Source organism: Callorhinchus milii, unplaced genomic scaffold (genome assembly GCF_018977255.1).
Source record: "Callorhinchus milii isolate IMCB2004 unplaced genomic scaffold, IMCB_Cmil_1.0 Scaffold8, whole genome shotgun sequence".
NCBI classification, from domain to species: domain Eukaryota; kingdom Metazoa; phylum Chordata; class Chondrichthyes; order Chimaeriformes; family Callorhinchidae; genus Callorhinchus; species Callorhinchus milii.
The window spans coordinates 9,662,918-9,690,285 of NW_024704749.1; the positions used below are offsets into that span (position 1 = coordinate 9,662,918).

The 27,368-nt window shown below is 44.4% G+C and overlaps 3 protein-coding genes across 4 annotated transcripts in view; all 3 read right to left on the reverse strand.

The window, feature by feature from the left end:
• grk3 (G protein-coupled receptor kinase 3) overlaps positions 1–3,583 on the reverse strand; it is a 69,769-nt gene extending 66,186 nt beyond the window's left edge. Inside the window, exon 1 of the mRNA XM_007901920.2 lies at positions 3,447–3,583. Coding sequence (XP_007900111.1) covers positions 3,447–3,559 — 113 coding nt within the window. The 5' untranslated portion in view covers positions 3,560–3,583. The remainder of the gene's footprint in view (positions 1–3,446) is intronic.
• Positions 3,584–11,167: 7,584 nt separating this feature from the next.
• LOC103184069 (beta-crystallin B2) lies at positions 11,168–20,244 on the reverse strand. Of its 2 annotated transcripts, XM_007901919.2 has the most exons (6): positions 20,126–20,244; positions 14,640–14,722; positions 13,954–14,072; positions 13,218–13,350; positions 12,334–12,476; positions 11,168–11,471 (listed from the first exon to the last, which is right to left on the reverse strand). In XM_007901919.2, exons 2-6 carry the CDS (start codon positions 14,697–14,699, stop codon positions 11,303–11,305), a joined length of 624 nt encoding a protein of 207 aa, XP_007900110.1. In that variant the 5' UTR covers positions 14,700–14,722; positions 20,126–20,244; the 3' UTR covers positions 11,168–11,302. The 2 variants fall into 2 exon arrangements, with proteins under 2 accessions (XP_007900110.1, XP_007900109.1); XM_007901918.1 differs by lacking the exon at positions 20,126–20,244 and having other exon boundaries at positions 14,640–14,828.
• Positions 20,245–20,524: 280 nt separating this feature from the next.
• On the reverse strand, positions 20,525–25,164 carry LOC103184068 (beta-crystallin B3). Its single transcript, XM_007901916.2, has 6 exons — positions 24,876–25,164; positions 24,014–24,108; positions 22,976–23,094; positions 22,400–22,532; positions 21,757–21,899; positions 20,525–20,860 (listed from the first exon to the last, which is right to left on the reverse strand). Exons 2-6 carry the CDS (start codon positions 24,098–24,100, stop codon positions 20,683–20,685), a joined length of 660 nt encoding a protein of 219 aa, XP_007900107.1. The 5' UTR covers positions 24,101–24,108; positions 24,876–25,164; the 3' UTR covers positions 20,525–20,682.
• Between the last annotated feature and the right edge of the window lie 2,204 nt (positions 25,165–27,368).

The following is a 27,368-nucleotide window of genomic DNA, read 5'->3' on the forward strand; positions in this document are numbered from 1 at the left end:
GCAGATAAATACAGCAGCCAATTTATGCATAGTAGAACCATGAAGTGAATAACTAATTTTATTTTAGGGTGCGTCTTGGTGGTGGTTGGGGGAAGAGGTAAACCATGCAGGGGAGAGGGGTGGAAGAAGAAAATTATGACAGGAGGAGGGGAGCAGAAAACCATGACCAAGGGGGTGGGGGAGAAAACCATTACAGGAAAGGAACCCAGACGGGGGTGGTGGTGGGGGGGGAAAGAGAACCATGACGAGTGAAACTGCGCTTGCCTTCTACATGACCCTCATCCCCTCTGCTTCACCACTGGCGGCCATGCTTTCAGCCAAAACGACTCCAAACCCTGGAACGCTGCCACAATCCCTCTGCCTTGCCCATTCCCTTGCCAGCCCTCAATCACATCTGAAGACCTTCTTCTACTTGAATGTGCCTACGGTCACCTCCCCTCTCTCCGCAGCTCGGCAGCAAGCTCCACCACTGTTAAGCACTCCAAGATGCCACCCAAGTACAGGGCACCATATAAATGCAAGTTGACTAATGGATGCCAACATGTACAGTCACCACTTTAGGACTTCACACAAAGCCCCAAACTTCTTAATGATTACAGTCAGTGACCGGAACAGGAAATATCATCAGCTGGTCGTGCACTCAAACTCAGGTCCAGGGAGCCAAAATTCTGGAGTTTAACCTACTGTGGCCATCTAGGATTCTTGGGAACAATTTTCATGCACTTTTGTCAGGTCAACCATCTCACTCAAAAGTCCAACTAGCATCCAGAATCATTTGAAAGCCAAGCCACACATGCTGATGGAACAAGGGCCAAAGACATTTATGGTGGGGAAGATCAAATGGCTTTTCATTGGGGGGGGAAAAAAAATCCTTTCATCATTCCCTCCTAGAGCACTTGTGAACCAAAAGGCTTTTGACACTTGTGAATTTACAGCCAGTCAGGTTAGACTACAATCAAGGTCTTGTTCCTGCCGTCTACGTCTGATTATCTCTGCATTTTGTAACACGCAACATTAGGTGGTTTAATTCCAGAATGTGATTTTACGGAAATCTAAAAAATGGAATGCATTTTATTTATCAAAACAAAGCCAAAGTGGCCCTGCAGTGGCACAGTATGCTATCATTAATGGGGACACATAATAAATGATATCGCCTGGCAAGCTCATGTTTGGTGCTAGATATTTAAAAGATTTATTTATGTGTTTTTAAACACATTCTTGTTAATATTTGCAAATTCCAAGGCACCAACTCTCTTCCTCAGGAAATGAGCAAACATGTCCGATTTCTCTTGGGGACATCACCACACACATATACACACACACACATATGCATACAAAACAGGGCTGGTCGATGGTCAAATTTGATTAAAATTGAGAAAGTTTGTTAGTTAGAAAAATAGAAATTACAATTTAAACAGAAAATTATTTTTCATCACTCTCAAAAAGAGAAAGAAAAGGAGAGAAAGACGATGGCAACAGCCCTGTGCTGGTTTAAAATACTCTTAATATACACGCACATGACAGTTTCCTTACTCCACACGCCTGATAATAATCCCTCAAGAAAAATAAAAAAATAAGAATTTGGTCACACAATCCACAACTGTTTGTGGGACACTGCTGTGCGCAATTGGCTGCCGTGTTTCGCTCACAAATATAGTCAATTCACTTTGCAGTATATTCTGTGAAGCGCTTTGAGACGTCTCGAAGACGTGACAAGGCCCTATATCAAATGCAAGGATTATTATTATACAAAGCCTACTTTCAGCATATTTAAAACAAAGTAGGCTGATACGTCAGGATGGATCCGAACACGATCAGCAATTGCAACAGAGCAATATCACTTTTTGCTCTAATTTCTCGAAACACAGTTTGTGAAGGCTGAATCAGTGACTGACCTTCTGCGCTGCAGATTAACGCTGCAGATCGACTCTAAACGTACATTCTGATTGCTTTCATGTTTCGTGACGGTCTACGACTAATGATAATTTTCAGATTGTTTTGGTTCACAGAAGCTGCAGACCCACACTCCGATGACTGCTTGTTTGTTCAATTTAAACAGGAAACGACATTCAGAGAGAGGGGGAAAAAAAAACCTCCTCGCTCTGAGCCTGAACCGGTCTATTTTCTGAAAATTACATTTGAAATAACCCTTTCCTTCCAACGAAAAAAAAAACGGTTTTCACTCCACCTTATACACGTTTCCGCTTATATACCAACACTACATTTCAATGCAGTCAGTCATGGAACCATTTGACACGGAATTGTTTTAAAACTCGGTAAACAATTAAGGCATGTTGCACTCAAATAATAAATACATAAGAATGCTGACCAAAGCGTAGTTATTTGAGGCAAATAAACACCACGGCTCAATCCAAACTAGCTTCTAAAACAAGGATGTTGTTTTTACATTAAAAAGCCTCCATATAATTCATATTTATATCATTCCAAAATATGCCTGGGAGTCAATTGGGAACATCTGGAAAATAATACAGGGATAATATGTAACTCAGGAGGACAGGTATGGGTGTGGGGAGGGCGTTGAGGGAAATGTCAATGTATTGTTTTGATTTTTAGGTCTTTTTTTGTGCATGATCTTTTGCATAAGGAATATTTTTGAATAATTTGTCTGATGGGGGGGGGGGGGGTTTCCTCCTCCTCTTCCCTTCCCTCCCTTCCCTTCCCTCCCTCCTTTGCAATCTGCAGGTTGCTGCTGGGATGGATTTTCATGGGGAAGTCAAGTCAAGTCACAGTCATTGCAGGTGCAGAATGCCAATCATTTCAGGGTTCAATCGTGAATCGGATATTTCATACAGTTTGGGGAGGAGGGAGGGAAGGAAGGAAGGAGAGAGGGAGTGAGAGAGAGAGAGAGAGAAGGGTTGGTTTTGAGAAAGAAGAAAGGGGGGGAAATAAAGAAGAGACTATTATCCATCAAGAGACAAATATATCAACCCCACCAGCACCAACCCCCCACCCCATACACACACACACCACACACAACCCCCCCCCTCAAAAAAAAATACGATTAAAAATTGTTTCCTTGAGCATCTGAAGCTGCCCCCCCTTTTTTCCCCCCCCAACCCCCCCCCCCTCAGCCCACCTTGCACTCCCTTCCCACCCGTTCTTAAGTCGGATATTTATTGCCCCCCCCCACCTCTAAATCGTAATGGTTTCAGAGAAGGTGGGAGGGAGGGAAGGTGTGGGGTGGGGTGGGGGGGGGGGGGGGGAGAAGAAGAAGAAGCTCCTTTCGCAAGGACAGGGTGGGGGGTGGGGGGGGGGGGGGAGACGGTTGGCGGTTTAGAATGGGGAGAGGATTCAAACTGGACACGGAGGGAGAGACTGACTTGACTGCCTTCTCTTTTGGGGAGGGCGGGGGGGGCGGGGGGGGAAATCGAAATTAAACCCCTTTTTTACCTCAGAATTCCTCCTTTCTCCCGCGCGGGGCTTACCTGGGCTCCGGGAGGACAATCTTCTTGCTGGCCCTGGCGGCCGGCGTGGACTTGCTCTTCTCCATCGCCATTAAATAGCTCACGTCGGCCAACACAGCCTCCAGGTCCGCCATCTTGGTGGTGGTGTGTGTGTGTGTGTTGGTGTGTGTGTGTGTTTGTGTGAGAGAGAGAGAGAGGAGGAGGAGGGGAGGAGGGAGAGGGGGAGGAGAGAGAGAGAGAGAGTGTGTGTGACAGAAGGAGGAGAAGAAGGAGAAGAAGAAGAAAAAGCGCTCACAGACAACACAGCCGGAGGTCACGGGCAACCCCCACCCCCAGAGAGAGAGGGAGAGAGAGAGAGAAGGGGAGGGGAGGGGGGGGGGACAAGACAAGAGGGAGAGGTGGTGGTGGTGGTGGGTGAGGGGGGAGGAAGGATGGAGGGAGGGAGGGTGAGGTGAGGAGGAGGAGGGGGGGGGTTGACAAGACAAAAGAAGCCCCGCTTCTCTGACAGATAGAGAGGGGGATAGAGAGAAGGGAGAGTGTGGGGTTGGGGTATGGGGGGTATGGGGGTTGGGAGAGGGGAGAGGGGGGTGAGAAGCTTCTTCAGAGAGCAAACAGCCAGAAACTCTCCAACTGCCTCGTCCGGAGAAGCCGAGCGGCTTCAGTCCTCATTCCTGTGACCACCAGCAGCGTTGCGAGTTGAAGAGATCAGGTTGGTTCTTCCCTCAGATCTTCTGCTCTGGGTCTCCCTCCCACCCACCCCACCCCAAAACAGGGTCTCCCTCCCACCCCACCCACCCCCCCCACCCCAAAACAGGGTCTCCTTTATGTTGCCCCCCCCCCCCCCCCCCCTTACCCCCCTCTCCTCTAGGCTCAGGCTGATGGCTCTTGTTGTACAGTAGCCATTGAGCACAACACACACACACAGACTGTGAGCTTTCTCACTTCCTCCTATTTACTGTGTCAAAAAGGATCCCTCTTAAAACCTGGAGCTGGATTTCCCCTCTTATATTTCTGCTTCCAGGGCCTCTCTTCTCCCCCCCCACCCACCCCCCCACCCACCACCCAAACCCCCCACCCCGCCACCCAGATCAGAGACCGCTCAATGGCTCAGTCTTCTTTTACAGCAAGCACCGACGAGGCGAGAACGAGCTTGGACCCCGGTGGCCGCTACGCCTTTGCGGCCGGCTTTCGTTTGACCGGCCTCCGGGGGCTGCAGATCATTCCGGAACTCTGCAGCCCGTGTCCCGCTCCCGCACCGACTCCCGCTGGCTTCCCGTCACGCAGAGGACAACAGTTCGAGATCCTGGTCCTCACCTTCAAAGCTCCCCGTGGCCTTGCTCCCTCCCTACCTCTGCGAGCTCCTAACCAACCCCCGCCCCTACCATCCCGTTCGCTCCCTCCGCTCAGCGGGCTCCGTCCGGCCTGCTTCACGTCCCCCGCCTCGCCCGCCCCACCATTGGCGGGTGGGCCTTCTGCCACTCTGCCCCCACCCTCTGGAACTCCATCCCGCAGTCCCTCTGCCTCGCACCCTCCCTTGCGTCCTTCAAGACCCATCTCAAGACACTTCCCTTCGACCGTGCTTCGATCACCTGCTTCCCCCCTTGCCCTCCACCCTCCCCAATCCCGACCCTCAGCTCGGGTCCGAAACACTGATTGTCCAGCGCCTTGGGACGTCCTCCCAACATGAAAGGCGCTATACAAATATAATTCTGTTGTATTTTGTCTTCTCTCTTTCTCCTGTTGGAGTCTCCACATCAATCGGTTAGACAGACACACATTTTCATCTTTATTATAATAATAATCCTTGCATTTGATATAATGTCTTTGAGACATCTTAAAGCACTTCACAGAATATATTGTCAAGTAAATTGACGATATATTTTGTGGAGAGATCACATAACAAAAACATCACTTAGCATACATCCACAGATCTGTGCTGTTTTTGTCCCCGGTCCCCAACGGGAGGGGATGATGGTGCCACTTAATAATAATCCATGCATTTGATACAGCGCCTCATCACGTCATTGAGACATCTCCAAGCACTTCACAGAATATATTGTAAAGTGAATTGACTGTAATTTGTGGGTGAAATGCGGCAGCTCTTTTGCACACAGAAGTGTCCCACAAACAGCAGGCAGTCATCAGAGAGCTATCAGAGATCCCTCCTGAACTCAGGGCAACAAAGCCAATTGTAGCCTCAACTGATGTCCAGTATCTCTGCATTGGCTGTGATTAAACCCGGACCTATGGCTCTGTTTGGCTCAGTCCCAAATCAGACATTACCCAAGTTATTCGGGAAGCCGTCTTGTTAGAGTAATTATTTATTTCTCCGCTATCTTGAGTGACGTCAATCCTTAGGAATGATACCACCGCCCGGATGGGTTGAACCAAAGGCTGCTGCTGGTTTCAGTGGCGTCGGGAGCTTCATTCAGCAGTTTCTGAAGCTAGTTTTACAGCATTTATTTCAATATAAAGTTTCTCTTTCCAGGATTGCAAATGGTAAATCCTCTGCTGTCTGGAAGTTAAATCTTCAGTCACACCTGCGCCCCCTTGTGATAGACAAACACTGGGCAGTTAGAAAGCAAAGAAAATAATCCTTGCACTTGATGTCGTGCCACGACATGGATAACAATTCAGGGTGACCAAAAAGTCGTGATACCATTACAATGTCTAATACGCCTTAAAGAAATGATAACATTTTTGTGGGTGTTTTCTTAGATAATAGGGCAGCTGAAAAATAAGAAAATTGATCTCGTTGTGGAGAAATGGAGTGAATGAATACAATACGATCATAGTCTCAAAGTCCTTTATCGTGTAATTACTATCAAGCGTAGTGACTGAATTTGCACACAGCAAGATCCCACAAACAATCATGAAGCTAATCTCCAATTTATCTGGAGAACACTGGTGAAAACTCTTGTCTCGTGTCTCAGGATCTGTAATGTCTAGTTAAACAAGCAGTTGGGCCTTGCTATTCTACGTCTCAGCTAAAGGACGGTACCTCTGACAATGCAGCACTTCCCGAAATGCACAGTCATACCACTTTACAGTACATCATGTGAATTGCTTTGAGACATCTAGACGATGTGATAAGGCGACATATAAAATCCAAGGATTATTATTTTATATAAACCCGAGACAATCAATTCACAATTAATTGAGTAACTGTGTCTGCCATCACTGGCGGTGAAAAGCTCCAAAACACAATTAAATTATTCCTCATAAACTCTGCAGTACAGAATAAAATAGCGGAGAGCTGCGAGTGCAATTTGATCATGATGAGATCAATGTTTGCAATGCTCATTAACCTCGGGTTTTCCTACAGCAGAGGAAGATTAGAGTTTCTCTGTGTGTCGCCAAATTCCAATCAATTGGGCAGGAACTCAGAACTGCTAAGCGTCCCAAGTCGTTCATTGGAATGTAAACATCAGAAATGACCCTTTGCTCCAGCTTGACTGGAACAGCTTTTCCATGATGGCTCAAGTCTGCTAAAAGGCTTATGCTGCAATGTGTCCTATTTTACAGAGCTTATTCAAAGGGTAATGTGAGTTATTGGCCTTGTATATTCTGGATAATATTGGCTCCCTTCCATCTGGCACCTACTACAACCAATCCCAGCCATAAAGAAAGAGAAGGGTCTTATTTTTATATTAGATTGTGTATTAACAGGGTGCAACCAGAGCAAATTTAACCAGGGCAGATAACATGAAAAATTGACCTGAGCAATGGTTAGTTGGAGCTCAGGATAATTCTGGTCTCTACCAGACTTCCATTAGTGTAATGCATCCTCCAGGTCACTGGTCACCAGCTGATTGTTAATTGTTTCCCTTATTAATCTGGAGGATTGTTGGCCAATACTAACTCCTTTATTTAATAGCATCATAAAATCTTTTTATATCCACCTGACGAAAACGAACTTGATCTCATTCAGAGGATAATGCAGCACTACCTCAATTAATATCTCACCATCGCCCAGCTCCGCCACTGCTTCTCCCCTCAGGCCGCCGAGACCCTCTTCCACACATTCATCACGTCCAGGCTCGACTATGCCAACTCCCTGCTTGTCGGCCTTCCCAACTCCTCCCTCCACAAGCTGCAGATCATCCAGAATTTTCTTGGTGCGCTGAGGGGAAAAAAATAAGAATTCAATGGACCAACTTCTTTGACAGCCTTCGGGGTTTCTGAATTTCATGGAATCCTACATTATTTTTCACCCGTGCGTTAACAACAACAACAATAATTTACATTTACTTAGTGCCTTTCACGGTGCTTGAAAGTGCTTCCCTTGTGTTATTACACTCTGAGTGACTTGAGGTATTGATATTAAACACAGCTCTGCATCAGAGTTGTTTAGATTTCAGGGGACATTGATACAGGATATAATATTTAGAGATGTTTATGCAGCACGCATGTGCATGTGGTCTGTTAGGCTCTGGAGATGTTTAAGTGTGGCATTAAACAGGTAGCCATGGAAATGCTGAGCGATTACGCTGAGCGATTGTTGGAAAATGTTAGCACTTCCATTGTGTGAAACAGGTTGTTTTCCTGAACACCCTGGATAAAACACGTTCTTTATAAATCAAATCTCCAGCTGAAACTCGCAGGCTTGCTGGGGCCGTCACTGCATCTCATGTCTTGCCAGGTTTTAGGCTTTCCAACCTGCTGGTTACGAATTATGTCTGGGCAACAATAGATGTCTGCGTTAAAGCTGAAACACAGTATTGTTTATCGGGCAGTGGCTGAAGGAGAAAGGTGTGCTCAGTGCACCCTCCCCTTTCCAACAATATTCCACTCCCTTGTACAAGTATTGTGCATGCCCAGAAGGCTGGAGAGGCAGAATTAATTGGGATGTTTATAAAGGGGGATAGATACCTGGGAAGCAAGGGTATTAATTGATTAAAAACTTTGCCATGATCTAATAAAATGGTAGAGCAGGCTCAACAGGCTAAATCGCTTCCTCCTGTTCTTACATTCCTACTCTTGGCATCATCTTCCTCAGTCTCCTGGCCCATGCAGGCTGCACACATCCACCCCCACACTCACTCTCTCTTACTCTCGTCAGCAGTTCCCATTGGTACTGCTTGAAACAAGAAGGGAATTTTTCCAACAACAACAATATAGTGCCCCTCACCCAAGGTAGCATCCCAGAACATTGGAATTTTTCCAGTGTCCTGGTCAAAAATCCTCCCAATTGATCAGTCATTCGACCCATGGCTATTTGTGGGACTTGGCTCTGTGAAAAAATGGCTTCTGCATTTGCCTTCAAAAGCAATCATTGTACGTGACAATGATGTGCTCTGAGACGTTGACATTATTAGTCAATAAAAACATGTAAATTCTTTCTTTTATGCGTATCACACACAGACCCTAGCAATCCTGTTACACATTTATAATGGGAAAACCTTTGGCCAACTCCTCCCCCCCTCGAGAACTCCCTGTGGATGCCAGACTGTGGAACTGTCCATTAGCCAATAACAATCGATTCCCCTTGCTGTGCCGTGCACCGCAGATGGATTTAATGCTTTTTCTGTTTAAACACAAATTATAGCTGTAGCAACCGCTTAAAATACAAATTGTCAACAAACTGTAAAAAATGACAACGGATTAATTTGGAAGCTTTATGGGTTCTTACGACAACCAGGATCTTACACTGGAGCCTGGCACGAGCCACACACACACACACACACACACTCTTGCTACAGTGCGCTCCGAGTCAGAGCAAGGAATTTATCACAATCACCCAGTCATTTATTATTTTCACTGTGCAGAAACCACTCGCAGCTTTCAATGACTTTTTTGTGAACTACTGCATAAAACACATCGTCACAACAGACCTCACTGCTTCGGAGGGGGCAAATGTAATCACTTTAAACACTGCCCTTTCAGTTCATTTACAGTGTACGCTCACAAAATATTACAGTCAATTCACTTGGCAGTATATCCCATGAAGCGCTTTGAGATGTCTCGAAGACGTGATAAGGTGCTATATTAAATGCAAGTATTATATAATCATCACTACCCACCATTTCTCCACAATGGTGTGAGCCATCAACCACCCACCCCCACACACACCTCTACTCCACTGAGAAGAGAACAGCTGTTGTTTCCACTGCACTAGCAGGCACATCAATTATTGCTTGTCCCTGTGCTCATTCACATTTACCCAGAGTGATGATAAAGATGGCTCAATGCGGGCTTTGTTTCCCGTCTGCCCTGGGCTATGAATAGGCCGTGATGTCCTACAACAAACATGTTTCCATTTCAATGTGTTTCTAAGAAGTATTTTATTGATCGGCCACATGGTAAACACACAAAGTGTGGGTGTCTCCAAGCAAGTTACTTATTTGGTAAACTCTGAATTGGACCCTGAAGCTGGTAAGTAAACAGTGATAATTTACACACAGGAGTCACATGCCACGCAGCTGCTTGACATTTGGGGAAACTATTAAACTGAACCAAGGACATAAAACCAAATGATCTCTTACGCCAACAATCTGCCTCCAGCTCAAATGCAGGTATCGACAGCATCCTCGATGGGCCAAAGCATCTGCAGGGAAAATCATTGGCATTAAACGTGCTGTTGAATGAGGAAGGTGCCCACGTCTTTATACTCTTTGGGCTGAGGTTCATTGGAGTGTGATGTTGCAGAGACAATTTTTGGATGGGACCACACTCTGAGAAATATGCCCAGGTTGCTCAATAGGGGAGGGAGAGCAGGCACGTTGCTGTGCAATTATATCTTGTGTGGAGTCCTGTAGCATATTGGGTAGAGCACTCACCTTGCAAGCGAGAGGACCTGGGTTCAATTCCTGAACAGGGCGAAACTTTAGGCAAGTTTTATTACTCCAGGCTCATCAACGTGATAAGGCACTATATCAAATTAAATGATTATTATTATTATAAATTGGTCATTCACTTCATATCTGTTTGCGAGATAATCTTGCGCAATTTGGCTGCCACATTCACCTACGAAATACAGAGTCACTACAACACTTATTCCTCTTTGCAGTAATTCCAGTGGAGCACTTTTGAAACATCCTGATGTGAAAGGCACTATATCAAATGTAAGGCTTGTTATCATTATACTGGAATTCTATACATGACCTATCACTAGGATCACTTAATAAGAAGCAGTATGATAAAGTATCCAGTGTTTCCAGTTCACTGTCAGTAATGACCATAGCAAATGGTCAATATCTTAATGATAAGGTCTTATATTAAATTGAGCAGCAAATTAAATATTGCCTTAAATGCTTAGATTAAATGTGTACAGTAAAAATTGAAAAACCACAGGTACGGATTACAGACAATGATTAATAATCGTGGGCTAAAAAGACAACTAGTTTGCATTAACAGTGGCTGATGCTGGCAGCTATTCAAAGCCTTCTCTGGATGAGGAGAATTTATTTTTCCTCCTACAGAGTCAACAACAACAACAAGATTCCATTTATAAAGCGCCTTTCACGTCAGGAGGACGTCCCAAGGCGCTGCACAGTTGGGTCATGACCCGAGCAGGGGGGAAATGGTCAGGGTGAGGGGATTTGTCGAATAGAAAAAGCTAACGCAGTAGCAAAAAATGGTTTGCTCACCCTCATCGTGCTTCATTACTGGTCTGCAGTGACACACAGTGGCCCTATTGCCATATGGCAAGAGAGGTCTTCTCGATTAGTGAAAATAAAAGACATCACTTAATGTACCAAAAAAGAAAAACGCATGGAATCGAGGGTGAATTTGAAGTGCGGGACTTTATTGAATTGGCTCAGCAGTTGTATTCATACAGAATACTGTAGGGGTTGCATTCATTTAACATGCTTTTGAGAAATTAGCAGCAAATTGGTCAGAGACTAATGCAAGAAGCTTTGGAGCAAAGATGGATTTCAGTTGGTAGGATGAAAGATCCCCCTCTGGTGCCACTGCATATCCCTAATACGCCTGACAGACTGGATCTGAGGGTGCTGGGCTCCAAATTCGGTATTGTCCTTGTATTCTCCCTTCTCGAACAGGTACTGGTAACCTCGGTAACCTGGATACTGGTAGCCAACCCATCTGGAAGGAAGAAATAAACATAAGAACATAAGAAATAAGCACTTTGAGACGTCAAGAAGACGTGAAAAGCGCTATATCAAATGCAAGGATTATTATTATTATTATAAATGCGAGTCAAAAAAAAGACCGAGGTCCATCTTGTTCACCTTCCACCTTCCTGGCTGTTGCATGCACATATATCCCGAACTACCTATATGCTATATCCCGTAATGTTATTTCCTAAATGAAAACTATCTAATCTGTGTTTGAAGGAATCAACATTTCCTCCTTCAACTGTCTCCCTGGGAAGCCTGTTCCACAGGTTTATTATTTACATGAGTTACTGAAAGCAGAGGGACATTAAAGAATATTCCCCCTTCGCATCCAAGGAGTTCCAACATCTCTCCTCTAGGCTTCAATGTCTCTTATATATTGAACTTAATGTGTTCTGATGCAGAAGAGCCAATATGACCAAAGCACACCGCATTGGTTTGCAGGTTAACCAAAGAGGACGATTGCTGTTAGCCACGAGTAATCAGCCAGTTGGACCTTTTTACCCTCTTGGCTATAGAAGTCAGGTATGAGGAGATACTACCCATCTTTGGGAAAGAAATGGAAAAGAAAAATTGGCAGAAAGTTAATGCGATCTAAAACCCCTGACATCAAAATTCTTGAACACTAAGTCGACTCGGGACGTTGGCCTTCCACCCTTGTGCTTCACATCAGTATGTTCAATGTGGGGTTAATTCTGATGAGGCAGAGATCAGCTGGGATGCAGGACGTGAGTGATCCAATTAACCATATACACGACTGACCACTTAATCTTTCCAGTGTTGAGTGGCGTCCTGTTATTAGGCTTAGTTTTTCTGCTCCCAATACTCACGTTCCATTCAGAACACGAATGGATGAGACTTTCTCCTGGTAGCCATGTGCATGGAAACTTGGCACATCATCATCAATAATTTCAATTTTCTTTCCGGTGAAGTTGGGGTTTTCAAAAAGGATAATCTTGTGCTCATGTCCGTCCTTATTGATGCAAGAACATGAAGGATAAACATTAGAATGGAATGAATAAATGTCACAACACTAAAAGATAAATAATTTCCAGCGCAGATTCAGTTTGGTTGCCATTCTATGTCTATCAATCCATTGGAATGGCAATTTAACTAACACATTTGATAGCAATGTCAATTAATTCACCTGTAGTTAACTAATTGTAAAATTAAATGCGCTATTGATCAGCTTTTCTGGTCATTTAACCAACGTATAAAAGCTGGAAATTCCAGAACTCAAACACTGTAGTACATAATTTTAAACCATTAAGATAACTTCTGAAGAGCAACTCCATGCAGATACTCAACATGATTAGTGAGTTTGTACAGTGACTTTAATTATTTTAGGAGACAATATTAATAATTGTTCTTATGAACACCAGCCAGCTAAGTAAGACTATTATTTACAGAGTATTTCAGTTAATATAGGTGACAGTCCAGTGTAGTACTGGTGGGATACTACATTATTAGAGATGCCATCCTTTGGATTAAATATTTTTTAAAAAGATATCTTATGATAAATAGGATACTGATAGGACAATATTGGAAATATTAGACATTTGTGAGCCTAAGTGGGAAATGAATTAACTCTCAGCTTCTGCATTGTGTAAGTAATCAGTAATCATTGTATTTCGCCTGGACATATTGTAGGTACCCATAAAGGACACCAGGTCTGTTTGCATATGTTCTAATCCTATGATTAATCTCAACGTACCAGTTTCACGGGTTTGAGGGAGCCGAGGGTGTCACTTCTGCGGCTGTTTGTCCAGGAATCCCAGCGGGGATATTCTCCTTTCTCAAAGACAAACTGTTCGCCTTTGCAGCTTGCCTGCTCATAGCCAATCCATCTGTAGAGATTGCTCTCAGTCAGACAACAAATAGCATTACGCACCATACAACAAAGTTCTCCTGCTTATTCAATGACATGGGTTCTATAACTGTTAGACTAAGGTAGATTAAGGTTTCCCCATCATCAGAGTGTGTAATGTCATTGCCCATCAGGAATGTGTGATGATATAGTTGCCTGTAGTCCTATTTATGCTAGTTGACTACATTCTTACATTTGCATTTCACACTAGCTTGGCCCCGTTCGATTCTCATTTTTCCACAATATCTACCTGATTAGCCTTCCATTCCACCATAAAGGTGTTTCTTACATAAGTTGAGCATCCTTAATGGGAGTTGAGGTCCGGATCAGCCATGATCTAATAGAAGGGCGGAACAGTCTGGAGGGGTTGCATGACCTACACCTGTTCCAATGTGCCTACATCCTAGTTCCTGACATCTTACTTGGTAACCCATTCTTTGCCATTGATTACCTTGTGTGTAAAGAAATACTTTGTCTACCCTAAAATTGCCCTTCACACCCTTGCTCCTGTATCCTCTTATTATATCTGACAGTATAACCTGTAAATGTTGTCTTGAATCTGGTTCGGTTTTAATGTACTCACGGTCCACAGTGCACCACCAGAGACCCAATCTTCTCCATTCCGGCCTCTTTCAAGTTAGGGCAGGGGCCGCTCAGTTCATGGAAACGTCCCTGAAAATTCTCCTGCTCAAACAGAACAATCTGAAAAATGGTAACAAAACGGGAATAAGTAGGGAAAATTCGAGGGTTTGATTTTCTCCTTATTCTGAGAATTCTACAAAACTTGTCTGCCAGTAATTCTAACAGTAAAGAATTTAACGCCCGAGGTGGTGGGGGAGATCAAAAGTAACTCTAGACTAACAAGTAGGAACCCGGTTGTTAGTCAATCAGCGGATTGCTTTCTGTGGAGTAATAATCCCTCCCCAAATAAATTAAAAGTAATAATTTGATCACTCAATCCCCGACTGTTTGTGGGACACAGCTGTGCACAATTTAACCTGCAAAATATACAGTTAATCCACTTTGAGATGTCTCAACTACGTGATAAAGTGCTATATCAAATGCAAGCATTATTATCATTATTATTATTATTATAGACCGCGTGTAAGAACATCTCACAGCAGTGGAGCTCTCATGAGGCATGTGGGTAACACACAGCTAAGGCCCTTCCAGTTCAAGCAGAAGAGCGGAGAAGTAGCAACATGGGTTACTGTGTAAAAATGATGGGACAAGTGGAAAGAGAGCAGAAAGAAAGCACAGAAGACCAACCTTGTGGGCAGCTGTGGAGCTGGGCTGTTGTTTGGGGGTTGGAGTCTGTTCAGATGCCATTATTGCTGAAGTTGTATGTGTTTCTGTAAACGAGACACAACAACTGGTTATAACTGATCAATATTTGACAGTGGGTCTCAGGAAAAAGTACTTGCCATTCAGTTGTCAGTCATTAATTGGGAGATCAAACTGGACAGATGCATACCATTTAATGTGTGCTCTAATGGAATTTAAGCCAAAACTGTTCCTTTTTTTTTAATATTTCATTTTATAATATTTCAGGGAAAACTGCAATGTTATAATATTGGCTACAGAACTGCCTAGCAACCAACTGACAATAATTTCTGGGTAGCGCTTCAGTAACGATAGAAATGTCTCTAATCCATCAGTCACGCTGGTAGCGATCATTTACATTGGCATCCACTGTAGCCATCAAAACCCATCCAAATGCCAAGTACAATAAACACACACAAGTAGTGGTGTGGACTTCAAAACACACTACAAATGCTGGAAGGCTTTAAAACTCAAGTATCTAAACACTTTGAGCAATCACTGCTATTAATCATAAATGTCAGGAGGCGTTTCTGTCCATCCTCCTGACATGAAAAGTGTTATATATCAAATATGAATTGCATTGTATTGTACTAATTCAATATACAAATCACCGAATCACATGGTTAAATTCCAGCTCTCGAGAATCCGCTATTCTCTGTAAGATTCTGTTTCTCTTTAATGTGGAAATTCGCCATTAATTCTCATTGCGTTGAATCCATCACAATCCATTCACTTTTTGAATTTATACCCTAGAACTTTTTTTTTGGCAATAAGCTGTAATCTCCTTCCTTGTCAACAGCGATACAGCAGTTTGTTTCCATCACTGCCTTTTGCAATTCTTAAAATGCCCGGTCGTTATAGTTCCATTAAATCATAGAAAGTTACAGCACGGAAACAGGTCATTCAGCCCAAACCTTCACTAATGCTTTTCTCCACATGAACCACCTAATTGTCTTCTTTTTAAAACATCGATCTAACTTGCTTTTGAAATAATTTGTGCACCCTCAACAGTAGTTTGTGGCACAGAATATTCCAATCAGCCTCTTTATAAAGAAATGCATTCCAGCAGCCCCTTTAATACTTCTTTTTGCGAATATCTTAAACGTCTGCTCTCTCGTTACTGTCCTGCCGACCAGTGGAAATAATCTTATTACTGTCCACGCCATCATAACCATTGATAAGACATCCTGAAGACCTCTATCAGTCGTCTTTAACCTTTGCAGCTCTCGTGAAGAAGTTGCTTCTACCCTCTCTGCTGAACTGAAAATCTCCCCTTCACCTCTGATAGCTCCTCATTCTCTCCAGCAACCGGTTCTGATCTGCATTTGGTTCTTGCAGCAGAGTAGAAAAAAATAGCTCGAGCAGCTTAGAAAACACATGCAATATATGACAGGCACGGGACATCGGAAGAGACACAATCACTCTACGATATTGCTAAAAGAAGGTATTTAAATTCTAGTGATTTTACAAATGACGAGCAAATCGCTAAGATAGAATGGCTTCAGATGTGAATGCTCTTACCAGAACCCAGTCGTGTCAGTACAGAATGTCGGTCTCTCTGAGAATTTATACTGAACCGAAGCAGGACCGAGCCAAAAATTATTTGTTAAAGGGTTACAACGAAACTTGTGGACAGATACATTGTGATAGGTCGGGATTAATGCTGAATAAAGCGCAGGTTTCCCTGACACGCAGAGAGCATTGTGTTACTGAACACAAGGCGGGTTGAATTATTTCATTAGCTTTCAGATTCGTCGGGTGCCCGCATTGTTTGGGTTTAGAGAACAGAGATTTGGAGAGTGCCTGCATCAGCTCTCACTGTGCCAGGAGCTAGGAACATGACCCTGCTCACAATGCACACATCAGCCCTACTCCAGTGGTTTCCGAGCCAACGTCCTATTCCTGTCACAAGCCAGAACTTCGCCATAGCTCAGGAACAAACTGGAAAAGAGAGTAAGAAACCAATTCAACACATGGAAAGAACGCGCCGTAGAGAATCCTCCCTTGATGATCAGCGTTTTGGGACGTCTTCCTGACATAAAAGACGCTTCACAAATGTAACTTGTTCTCATTGTGTGGGATGATGTTACCAATAAATTTCTCAGTATGTCACAGTTCCTCACTTTGGGTTATTTTATTAACAATCACCAACACTTTTGCGTTCCCCGAACATTAACCGCAGCGTTTAATAGAATAGATTGTAAATTGATCAAAACCATTTTTGATTTAAGATCAATATTAGAGGGAAAATCTTACTTAAAGGCCCAGATTAGCTGGGGATTTCCATAGTGGATTCAATGAGGAATTCAGTGATTTTTATGACTCTTGAAAGGTAACCAGTGAATCTAGAACCTTGAAAACTACAGGACTGTATCTGAGTATCTAAGGCTATGGGATCAAATTTGCCCTCCAATTAACTTTAGGCAGGATGTGATCAGCATTGGGAAACCTTGCACTTTCAGACTTTCCTTTCCCCTACCCCCATTTTCTGCGTGTCAGCTTGGCTTAGTGGTAGCCCTCTTGCCCCTTGAGTCAGAAGGTTCTGGGTTCAAATCCCACGTTGGGACTTGAACTCACACGGTCTAACCTGACACTCCAATGCAATGCTGGGGGTGTGCTGTGTTGCCAGAGATGCCGACCTTCAGATGAGAAGTCAAAGCGAGGTCGACCTCCTACCACTCTGACCTGCTAAACCCCCACATTGGGCTGTCCACTCCCTCCATTGAGGAGGCTCCAGCTTCTCGCCCGACCCGCCCTACCATCGGCGGCCAGCCTTTCAACATCCGTAGTGATGACCTTCCTATATGATAAGGCTCTATACCAAATACAAGGATTATTATTGCAGGATTATTATTCTGTCCATGAGCAAAATTACCCTCCCTACTTTGAACCATTCAATGCTAGTTTTATTTGTTATTTTCGTCCCCATCCCTATTGAAGACTGATGGAGGAAGTGCTTCATTGGCCTTTTGGCTGTTTCTCTCCTCATGATATTGTGACTTTTGTGGCATGTCCATTGATATCCGGCCTTTAAAAAAAACAGTCTTTCATCAAAAGGTTTGGATTTCTACCACGTGGGTTGTTGGGTCAACTATCTCTCTGTTTTATTTCCACCATGATCAGTAAGTGGACTCATGTCAGCGGTTGTTAAAATGATTAATTTACATAATTCATCCAACCCATGTTTTCGAGTTACCACAGACAGGTAACTAATCTAAAAAGACTGGATGTATTTGTAATTAGTGAGCACAGGACATACTGAGTCATGTTGTGTATTCCTTTACTAGGCACAGTTCACCCAGGGAGAAATCTCTATTAATGTTCGTTTTCGTTTTCAGTTTTATTTTGTCTCTTCCTTCCATTTTTCATTTATGTTGCGATCGACAGGGACGGGAGACCATCCAAAACTCTGCAACCTGTGCTGCAAAGAAGGGAATGACACAGATACTTTGGCGGAAATAATTTAATGAATTGAAGGCTTCAGACAATGAGGGGACACAAGGTAAAAATCAAAATGTTAGGAAGTAATATTAGGACGTCAGGTGGAAGTTGACAAGGCACAGCATAAAGGATAATAGGCTTCGGGAATATGTAATATAGGAAGAATGAAACAGTGCAGAGGGACTTAAGAAGCAAGATCTAAAGAGAGAAGAGGTTGAGGAATGTGATTGACGTGTGGTAGGTCGGTTGAGTTTACTGGTTTACTATCCAAATGCCAGGTATGCTGTATCTATTTAATGAAGGGACAGAGAATAAATTCAATGTAACCGGCAGGCTCTGCACTAGACTCCTACACTTCACGCAGTCTTCACTCTCCGAATTCGCTGCGCAAAAACCTGTATAGATGCAAGTCATTGTATAAAGTTTCGCCCACAAAACATCCAGTCAATTCACTCCACAGTATATTCTGTGAAGCGCTTTAGGCGTCTAGAAGACATGATAAGGCGCTATATCAAATGCAAGGATTATTATTATTATTATTAAAGTGCACATGTACGTTGTGCTGCCAGCTGATAATTTTGACTGTAAAACAATAGCATTTGTCCAATATCTAACCTGCTCTCTGGTACTGTTGCAGTCTTTAATATCAAGCTCGGCAAATAGCACTTTATACCTATAATATATTGGCTCGGGCAACATTCTAAGTTTAAAGCTCAAAGTTCGATTATAATAATGGCCATAAGACCTGGTGGGCCATGGGTTTATTTAAGCTCAGACACAACCTGCGAGCTCTGCATTGCTGAAATGACTATCTACCCCTCCGCCAGAACTCATTAAACAATCCCCCAACTAAAATTGGTCACTCCGGACAAAGTTGCCCTGATCTCAAATTAATCGAGAAAAATCTCCAGAAGATTCATCCATCGCGACATTTCTTTCCAGCATTTACCCGCGCACAACATCCCACCCTGTTCTCCAGCCTCCGCAGCACAGAAACCATAGTGTCCCACAGTGTATTTATTCATCCCGGTCCGGACCCACCCTGTGTCCTATATCATCGTTCCCAACCACATTGTTATCCAGTCTCTCGTGAAGCAGTTCATTGATGCAGCATTAGCTCATTTAGCTGGGCGTCTGTTCCACACAACCACTGTGCTGTGGAGGAAGAAATCTTCCAATCCCTTAGCCCCACTTTGTGGCATAATTTAATAATTTCAAAGGATGATGCCTCTTAAGAATCAGTACCACTTTGGAATAAACCCCCCAAATCTACTTCCAGCATTTAATTCACTGCCACATATCTGCAATTGACTCCATATATTACTGCATATATGGTCAGGAGTCTGGAAAATCTATTCAGTTAGAAAGTAAAATCCTTAGTCATTTTCCTTCCCAGAGACAAGGTGCCCATCAGTGATGGAGAGACGCCCTGGCTTACTGCCAATACTGCAACTGGCGTGTGTGTGACTGTGTATGTGTGTGACTGTGTATGCGTGTGGCTGTGAGCGTCTGTGTGCATGTGTGCGTGTGCGCGTGTGAGTGTCCGTGTGCACGTGTGTGTACTTATTTAACCCGTTTTTCTTTTAAAAAAACGAGTTAATCAATGCAGAGTTAACGGGAGTCTGTTCCACATATTAATTACTCTGAGTTTCGTGTTTTTTTTTAAACATCCACATCGACCATGCCGTTAACTGAGGACGTGTCAGTCTATTTTTGTTTGAGTGGGCTCTCTGTAGGTCAGTGTGTGTCAGTGATAACACTAAACCTCAGCGTTAGATTTCCTGTTGACACTAAAGAGAAAACGTTCCAGTCAATTGAGAAGTTAAGTTAAGAATTTTTGAAACACACTTTGTGTCGCTCTTATTCAGGATTGTCACCAGTGGCTGGTCATAAATGGGAATCGGTTTGGTGGAGCTGGAGCTAATTCTGAAAGGGAATGTGTTGTTTTATCACCACACAATGATCTCCCAAAGCTCACAGTGTTTACTCACCCCAATCACATGCTTTTCAGACCAGTTAAAGCTGCAATGTCATGAACAGACCATCAGTTTCCCTGGGATGTGTCATTATGGGGTGCAGGCTACTCACAAAACTCTGAGCAGTTGGTCGCACAGTGAGCAGGATCTCCTGATTACCTGATCACCCGCAGACTTTATTCCCATGCCTGAGACTCAATTGATTTCAGGATAGGAACAGTGAGTTAACCCTTTGAGCTCAGGAGCTTTTATCATTGTATTGCACAGAGCGAGTGCAAAGCACCCCGCGTGAGTCTAATACAAACCCTCAGGACCTTGGAACAGAGACAGCAGATGTGCCTTGCGCAAATGTTTTAAATACGTGCTAGAAAAGGAAGAAACACAGAAAAATGTGCCGACACACTGGGCTCCCATCAGTCACTATTTTATTGGCGGACTCTTGCTCTTATCGTCACAGGACAGAGGGGAAAGGCGGCAAGTTCCCGTGGCCGGTGTCTGCTCTACTTCATCCGCCTTTTCTTTGTGTACTTCCTGCTGGTGACCTCTTGCCTCGAGTGTTCCTCGTGTCTCCTTCAGCTACTGGCTGCAGGTACTTGGTAACAGCCTCGCTTGTGCCATTGCATGTCCCTGACCCGGCGGATGGACTGGAGCAGGGGCTGACTGGCGCTCCACTCATTCCAGTGCTTGTACTCTCCTTTCTCAAAGATGTACTGGTGTCCTCTGTAACCGGGGTATTGGTAACCTACCCACCTGCAGGGACAACAGAAAGTAACCATGAGTCAGGTCGCTCGGGTAGCCAGAAAGAAGCTTGAAACAGGAACAGTTCGTCACAGGGGCTATATGCAAGAGATTACATCCTGCTCTGTACGAAATGCAAGGATTATTATTGATTATTATGTGGAAGCAGCCTCTCTCTAGGGATGAGGAGGCAGTTTCTTATGAAACTACTCCTGTTCCTTCACCTCTGGGATACGTCTTTGATACGTCTCAAAGCGCTTCACAGAATATACCGTAAAGTGAATTGACTGTATATATTTTGTGGGTGAAATGCGGCAGCCAATTGTGCACAGCAGTGTCCCACAAACAGCCACGGATTGAGTGACCAAATTATTATTATTATTTGAAGGGATTATTACTCCCAGAAAAGCGATCCGCCAATCGACTAACAACCGGGTTCCTACTTACTGCTAGGTAAACAAAGGTGTGCGGAGTAAGGCAACTTGCTTAAGGTTTTGCCCTGCCTGGGAATCGAACCCAGGTCCTCTCGCTTGCGAGGCGATCGTTCTAACCAGTACACTACAGGACGTACGGTGGTAGGTTGTGTGCAACATCCTGATGAATGCAGGCCCTGGCCTTCCAGTACAATACTATAAAAGTACTTTGAGATGTTGTCAACGTAGAAGGTGCTACAAAAATGCAAGTTATTTCCAGCAAAGAGAAACATGCTGTTTCAGTGACATCTCGCTGAAGCGACTATCCTGCTTTTTCGGTCTTCAGGGATGTGGGTGAGAGAGTGCTACAATAAGGGATTTGGATACATCAGTGAGTGTTACGTTGAGAGGCATCAGGAATGCCTATTAAAGTGGGTTACGTTCTGGTCTTTAAGATCCTACGGTAAAACGCATGAGACTATGCTGGGTTCTTACGTTCCATTGATGGCTTTGATACTGGCTACTCTGTCCTGGAATCCATGGGCCCACAGGCTGGGCACATCATCATCAATGATCTCCATCTTCCTCCCGTTAAAGCCGGAGTTCTCAAAGAGGCTGATCTTGTGCTCACTGCCATCCTGCAATAAGAAAGAACTTGTACTTATTAGACTAAATTAAACCAGATTAAACTGCTCGAAGCACTTCAGTAATTGCAATCACCTATAGAAATTTTTTTTTTTAAATCGGCGAACGCTGCCGAAGTGTGCTGGGCGAGCCACAAATGATTTGTTCAATGACAAATTCATCTGGAGGATTGTTGGTCATGGGTACGGTAAGACCTCGAATTAATGTCTGGAACAACAGCACCTCTGACAATACTTGTGCACCCCTAGCACTGCGCTGGAGTGCCAGCCTAGACTATGAGCTCAAAGTCCCAACTTGGAGCTTGAACCCACAAACTTCTGACTCTCTGAGGCAAGGGTGCTACCAACTGAGCCAGGCTGACACCAAGCAGAAGCAGCTGCACCTCAGGGCTGCTTCCAACAGACACCACCTCCCTCTCAGTTGGAGAGCGTGGGGTTAAAAAAAAAATCTTCAACAAGCAAACACACTTCACACCGAGCGGAGAGGTACTTACGACCCGGACAGGACGGAGGGAGACCAGATTCTCGCTGGAGTGACTGTTGGACCACGAGTCCCAGCGAGGATACTCGCCTTTCTCAAACACAAACTGCTCACCATTGAAGCCCTGACGGTCGAAACCCACCCATCTGCAAAATATTGGGCGAAATTTCTTTTAAAAATAATGAATGTAAATTTAATTATAACACAAATATAGTATACATTTCTTTTCAAATAAAGTAGGCAGATTTGGTTGAGGTGTTGGCACTGAAGACCTGATAAGGCGCTACATCAAATGCAAGGATTATTATTAATATTATTAAGCTAGGAGGGAGGTGTAGATGCCTGTCTGTACATTGAAGAAATATGGTGATCTGTTAGGCAGAATAATAATAATCGATACAGCGCCTTATCATGTCTTCGAGGTGTCTCAAAGTGCTTCACAGAATATACTGTATATTTTGTGGGCGAAACGCGGCAGCCAAGTGTGCACAGCAGTGAACGGACCCATTTCCCCCCCCCCTTATTTAGCCCCTCACCCTGTCTCTTTGCTTCACTGACATTTTCAAACATTCTCTCAATATATACTTACGGTCCGTTTTCCACTTGGATCGATCCCACTTTCTCAAATCCTTTTTCTCCCAGGTTCAAGCATTCCCCAGTAAACTCAACCTTGCGACCTTGGAAATTCTCGAGCTCATAGATTGTGAGCTTTAAAACATAATAGAATATGTTACTGAACGCTCAGGACTTACATTTGACATTGTGTCACCGAAGCACTTCAGCCATAACTGGGAGCCTTAATGTGAGCAAATTCTGTGCCCCACAGGTGAGACCAGGTTCCATCACTGGCCCGTGTTGACTTAGCTGATATCCACTGTGGTAAGAGTAGAGTCTCTGAAATTGGTATAGTGTCTGCAGACTAGGGAGGGGCCACATCAGCCAGTGTTTGCCTGAACTCCTGAACATTTTCCATGGTGGACATCAACCCAAGACTAGGGGCGCCTATGATGGTTCCTTTTGCAGAAGCCGCTGACTACGCGTGTTCACACAAATGCCCAAGCCTGAGGTCTTGCTGCTGTCTCTTACTACACCCCAGCCCGGCTTCACCATTTCAGGAGAAAACGATCAAGGGAGAAAAATGGAAGGGAAAATTTCAACAGTAAATCGGGATGAACGAGATGGACTGCGCTGGTAGATCATCTATATTCTTGTGTTCCTAGGTAACTAAATAACTCACTGTTCAATTCTGAGCGGTTACTACCACAACTGATAGCAACCAGGTCAACGCAGGCTCACTCACCTGTGGGGAACAGAATTTGCTACCCCATTTGTACAAGGCAGTAAATAACGAACAAAGATCAACTCACGGGATTGCGCTAGAACACGTTTAACAAGCGTAATGTCCACTGAAACGCTTAATAACCCAAACTCATAACACCGCCCAGAGATCGTCACACACAGACACCATTCCTGAAACAGCTCGCCCCCACCTCCACACACAAACATACAGAAAACATTCCTTAAACACCCTCCCCCACACAGACACACACACACGCACACGTAACACATGTAATAATCGTGAGCCAGGTGTTAAGCAAATGTCTCGATGTGATGTCGCCACTTGTACCTTGTAGTTGGCCCCGGCTTTGGCTGTGGCTGTGGCCAGCGCTTTGCCTGCGTCCATCTGCTCAGGTGCCGCCTGCTGCTCTGCCATCCTTTAACCTAGGACACAAAACGTGGGGGTGGGTGGGGGGGCGGAATGAGCCAGGGCTGGGGACTGGGGTGGGGGTGGGGGGGGTCACTGCAAATCTGCAACCAGCCTCCAGGAGGCGCACAGAATGAGGACTGAGTTCCCCAACCATTATTGGGAGGAATCCAACCTGAACCCAGCCATAAGCATTAACTATCTAAACAAGTCTGGGGAGACAAGAGAGAGGCAGAGAGAGAGAGAGAGAAAGAGATCTGCAGGTTCTTATGATTCAACAGATATTTAAACCGAAAACACAAACAGGAAACAACTGCCGCTGCAAGGAAAAATAGTGGCTACTAACACAGAAAGTGGTGAAGTATTCCGAATATGAATAGTTTAGCTGGTTTTGTCGCTAGCTCCTGGGTTTTGGAGGCTCTGATAGCTTCACAGGAGAGCAGAGAACTGATCTCACAGAGAGCGAGAGAGAAATAAGGGAACTAAAATCTTTAAATCAACGTTTCTAAGTGTTGGTTTTAAAATACATTCCAAAATAAATCACTGGGGGGGGGGGGGGGCGGGAAAAAAAGGTAAATCCCCAAATGTACTCGTTATGCATTAAGCAATGAATGCAAACATTGAGTGTGGTTGTGGGGTGGGGGTGGGCGGTGGGGGGGGGGAATGGGTCCACTTTAAATAACTGAGAAATGAAATTTTTGATCCACAAGTTGCTCAAGTATCACAGATACTTGTGGCGGGGCTCCGGCAGGGAGGAGAGGAGAGGAGAGAGGAGAACAGGTACCTTTCTGGCGTACTTTTGCTCCTTTGCTCCTGTTGATGATGATGGAGTTGAGATGAGTTGAGTTGGGTTGGGTGTGAGTCGAGTCTCTGGCCGCTGCTCTGTCCACACCTGATGCCCTATTTATGGGCTCATCCATCCATCTGGGAGAAAAAGAGCCGAGGATTTGCTCTGATCTCCCCATCAGTCAACACAGCAAAAAATCGGCCGATCATCCTATCGGATTCTCAGTGGCACAGACCGAGCACATGGTCCTGACACTTCAACCCCCAGATTTCCCAAACTCTCACCGCCCCCCCCCCACCATCCTGCCTGCTGTTTGGAAACAGATTAAAATACCAGCCCTGCTCAGCAGATTGGAACAGCAACACCACAGCCCTGCCAGGCAAAGCATCCCCCGAACTGCAAGGGTCAACACTTTTTATTTGGATCCAACTCTCGTCCCGTCCACTTGGCTAACAATTCACTGTCAGAGCCTTTAATGAGGATATTAAAGGCTTAACGCTCTCAGAAATGATAACAAGAGGACATTAAAAACTGGACATGATGTAATGAAATGATTTCATGCGGTTTTGAAAGCCGAGGGCAAACAGTGCTGCAAAAAGCAGAGTCTCGAGGGGAAGAGGGAGACACTCTCCCAGAAGGTTATCCGAATCTGAATGAAGTGCTCGGGGTACAGTATTATTAATAATAATCCTCGCATTTGATGTAGCGCTTTCTCACGCCTTCGAGACGTCTCGAAGCGCTTCACAGATTATTATGGAAAGTTAATTGACTGTATATTTGGTCAGCGAAACTCAGCAGCCAATTGTATACAGCAGTGTCCCACAAACAGTTGTGGACTGAGTGGCCAAATTTATTATTTTTTTAAAAAAATATTGAAGGGATTGTTGCCCCCGGAAAAGCGATCCACCAATCAACTGACAACCAAGTTCCTGCTGACTGTTAGGTAAACACAGACGTGTGGAGTAAGGAAAGTGGCCCAATGTTTCGGAGAGTGCAGGAGATAATAGAGGTAAGGTGGGGCAAGGAAGGGTGTGTAGGCATTTGAAAATTAGATCAAGGGTCTTGAAGTTGAGCAATGGGGAGCGGGGAGTGAGTGGAGCCCGGTGAGCGCAGGCGTGATGGGCTTGTGGAACCCATTGCAGGAAAGGATGGAATATGACTCGGATGGGATAAAGCTTGTGTGGAAGATATGATGGATGGGCTTTTTATTCCTACACGGTTAGATGTTGAATTGTGTTTTCCACCTTTTACTGCACTTGTCAATGTAAGACTCTCGTGACTTTTGTTTGCGTGTGTGTGTGTGTGTGTGCCGCCTAAATTTATAGGAAATCCAATGAAGTGCTTGGACACAGCCTCCTGACATGAAGGGTTGATTTCTTTCGCTGCATATTAGTCACTATTATTGCAATGAACGCTGACACTCCAATCCTTCTACATTGTGATTGAAATTCAAGACTGGGAGAGAGGGTTAATATTCTCTGTGAACACCTCACACGGCCCGGAGAATGTTAATAAGACCAGCTCCCCTCCGTCTTGTAGTGTTAACAACACAGATCTTGGTCTGCAAAAGGTTATATTAATAATCTTTGCATTCAATATAAAGCCTTACCACTTCTTCGAGATGTCTCAAATCACTATACTGAATTGATTGTATATTTTGCGAGCGAAACGCGGCAGGCAATTGCGCACAGCGGTGTGCCACAAACAGTTGTGGTTTGAGTGACCAAATTATTATTTTTTTTTTGAAGGGATTATTACCCCTGGAAAAGTCCACCAGTTGGAGTTGCTGCTCCCATTCACGTGCCTTGAGTTGGTTGAGTTTTCTTTTGTGGACCTGCTCAATTCAGTATTTCTAGGGAGATGCTGGAAGATCTCAGAGCCACAACCGAGAAACCGCCAGTTACCCAGTGAAAACTCCATGTGGTGCGAACATAGCCACGTAGCACTCTCTCACCACCATCAGACGGTGGCTGTGTGGTCACGGCCTCAGTTTTCAGATATCACACAGTTCCTGTGGCGGTTCTTTTTTGCTGTTCCCAGCAATAAGTTCCTCATTGAAACAATTTCAAAAGTAAAATGCATGAACCCATTAGCACTTTACCAGAACCTCCTTCTGAGCCCCCATGGGGAGTAACCGGAGCAATGATTTGGCGGCAGGGTTGGAGCTGGGAGATTTATGCCCCAGTTAGTGCAAGGAGCCATGTGTTGTTTCTGTTCAATCTTAGATAAATGATCAAATTAGGAATACAATTTATTCCGAGTGCGGAGGTGCTCAGCTCCCTTAATAATTCTTCCAGACTGTCCTCTCTCCCCAGAGTACACTGTACTTATCCTTCTATTTGAAAAACTAAAATGTGTAAAGAAAACATAAATACTGTCCCCATCCGTGCTCGGCAAAGTGTTCCATAACTCCCCCAACACCAATGACAGTGTGAATGGAGTGGAGGTCAAGAGGCAGAGATGTTCTCCCATGAGATGTTCGCAATCAAT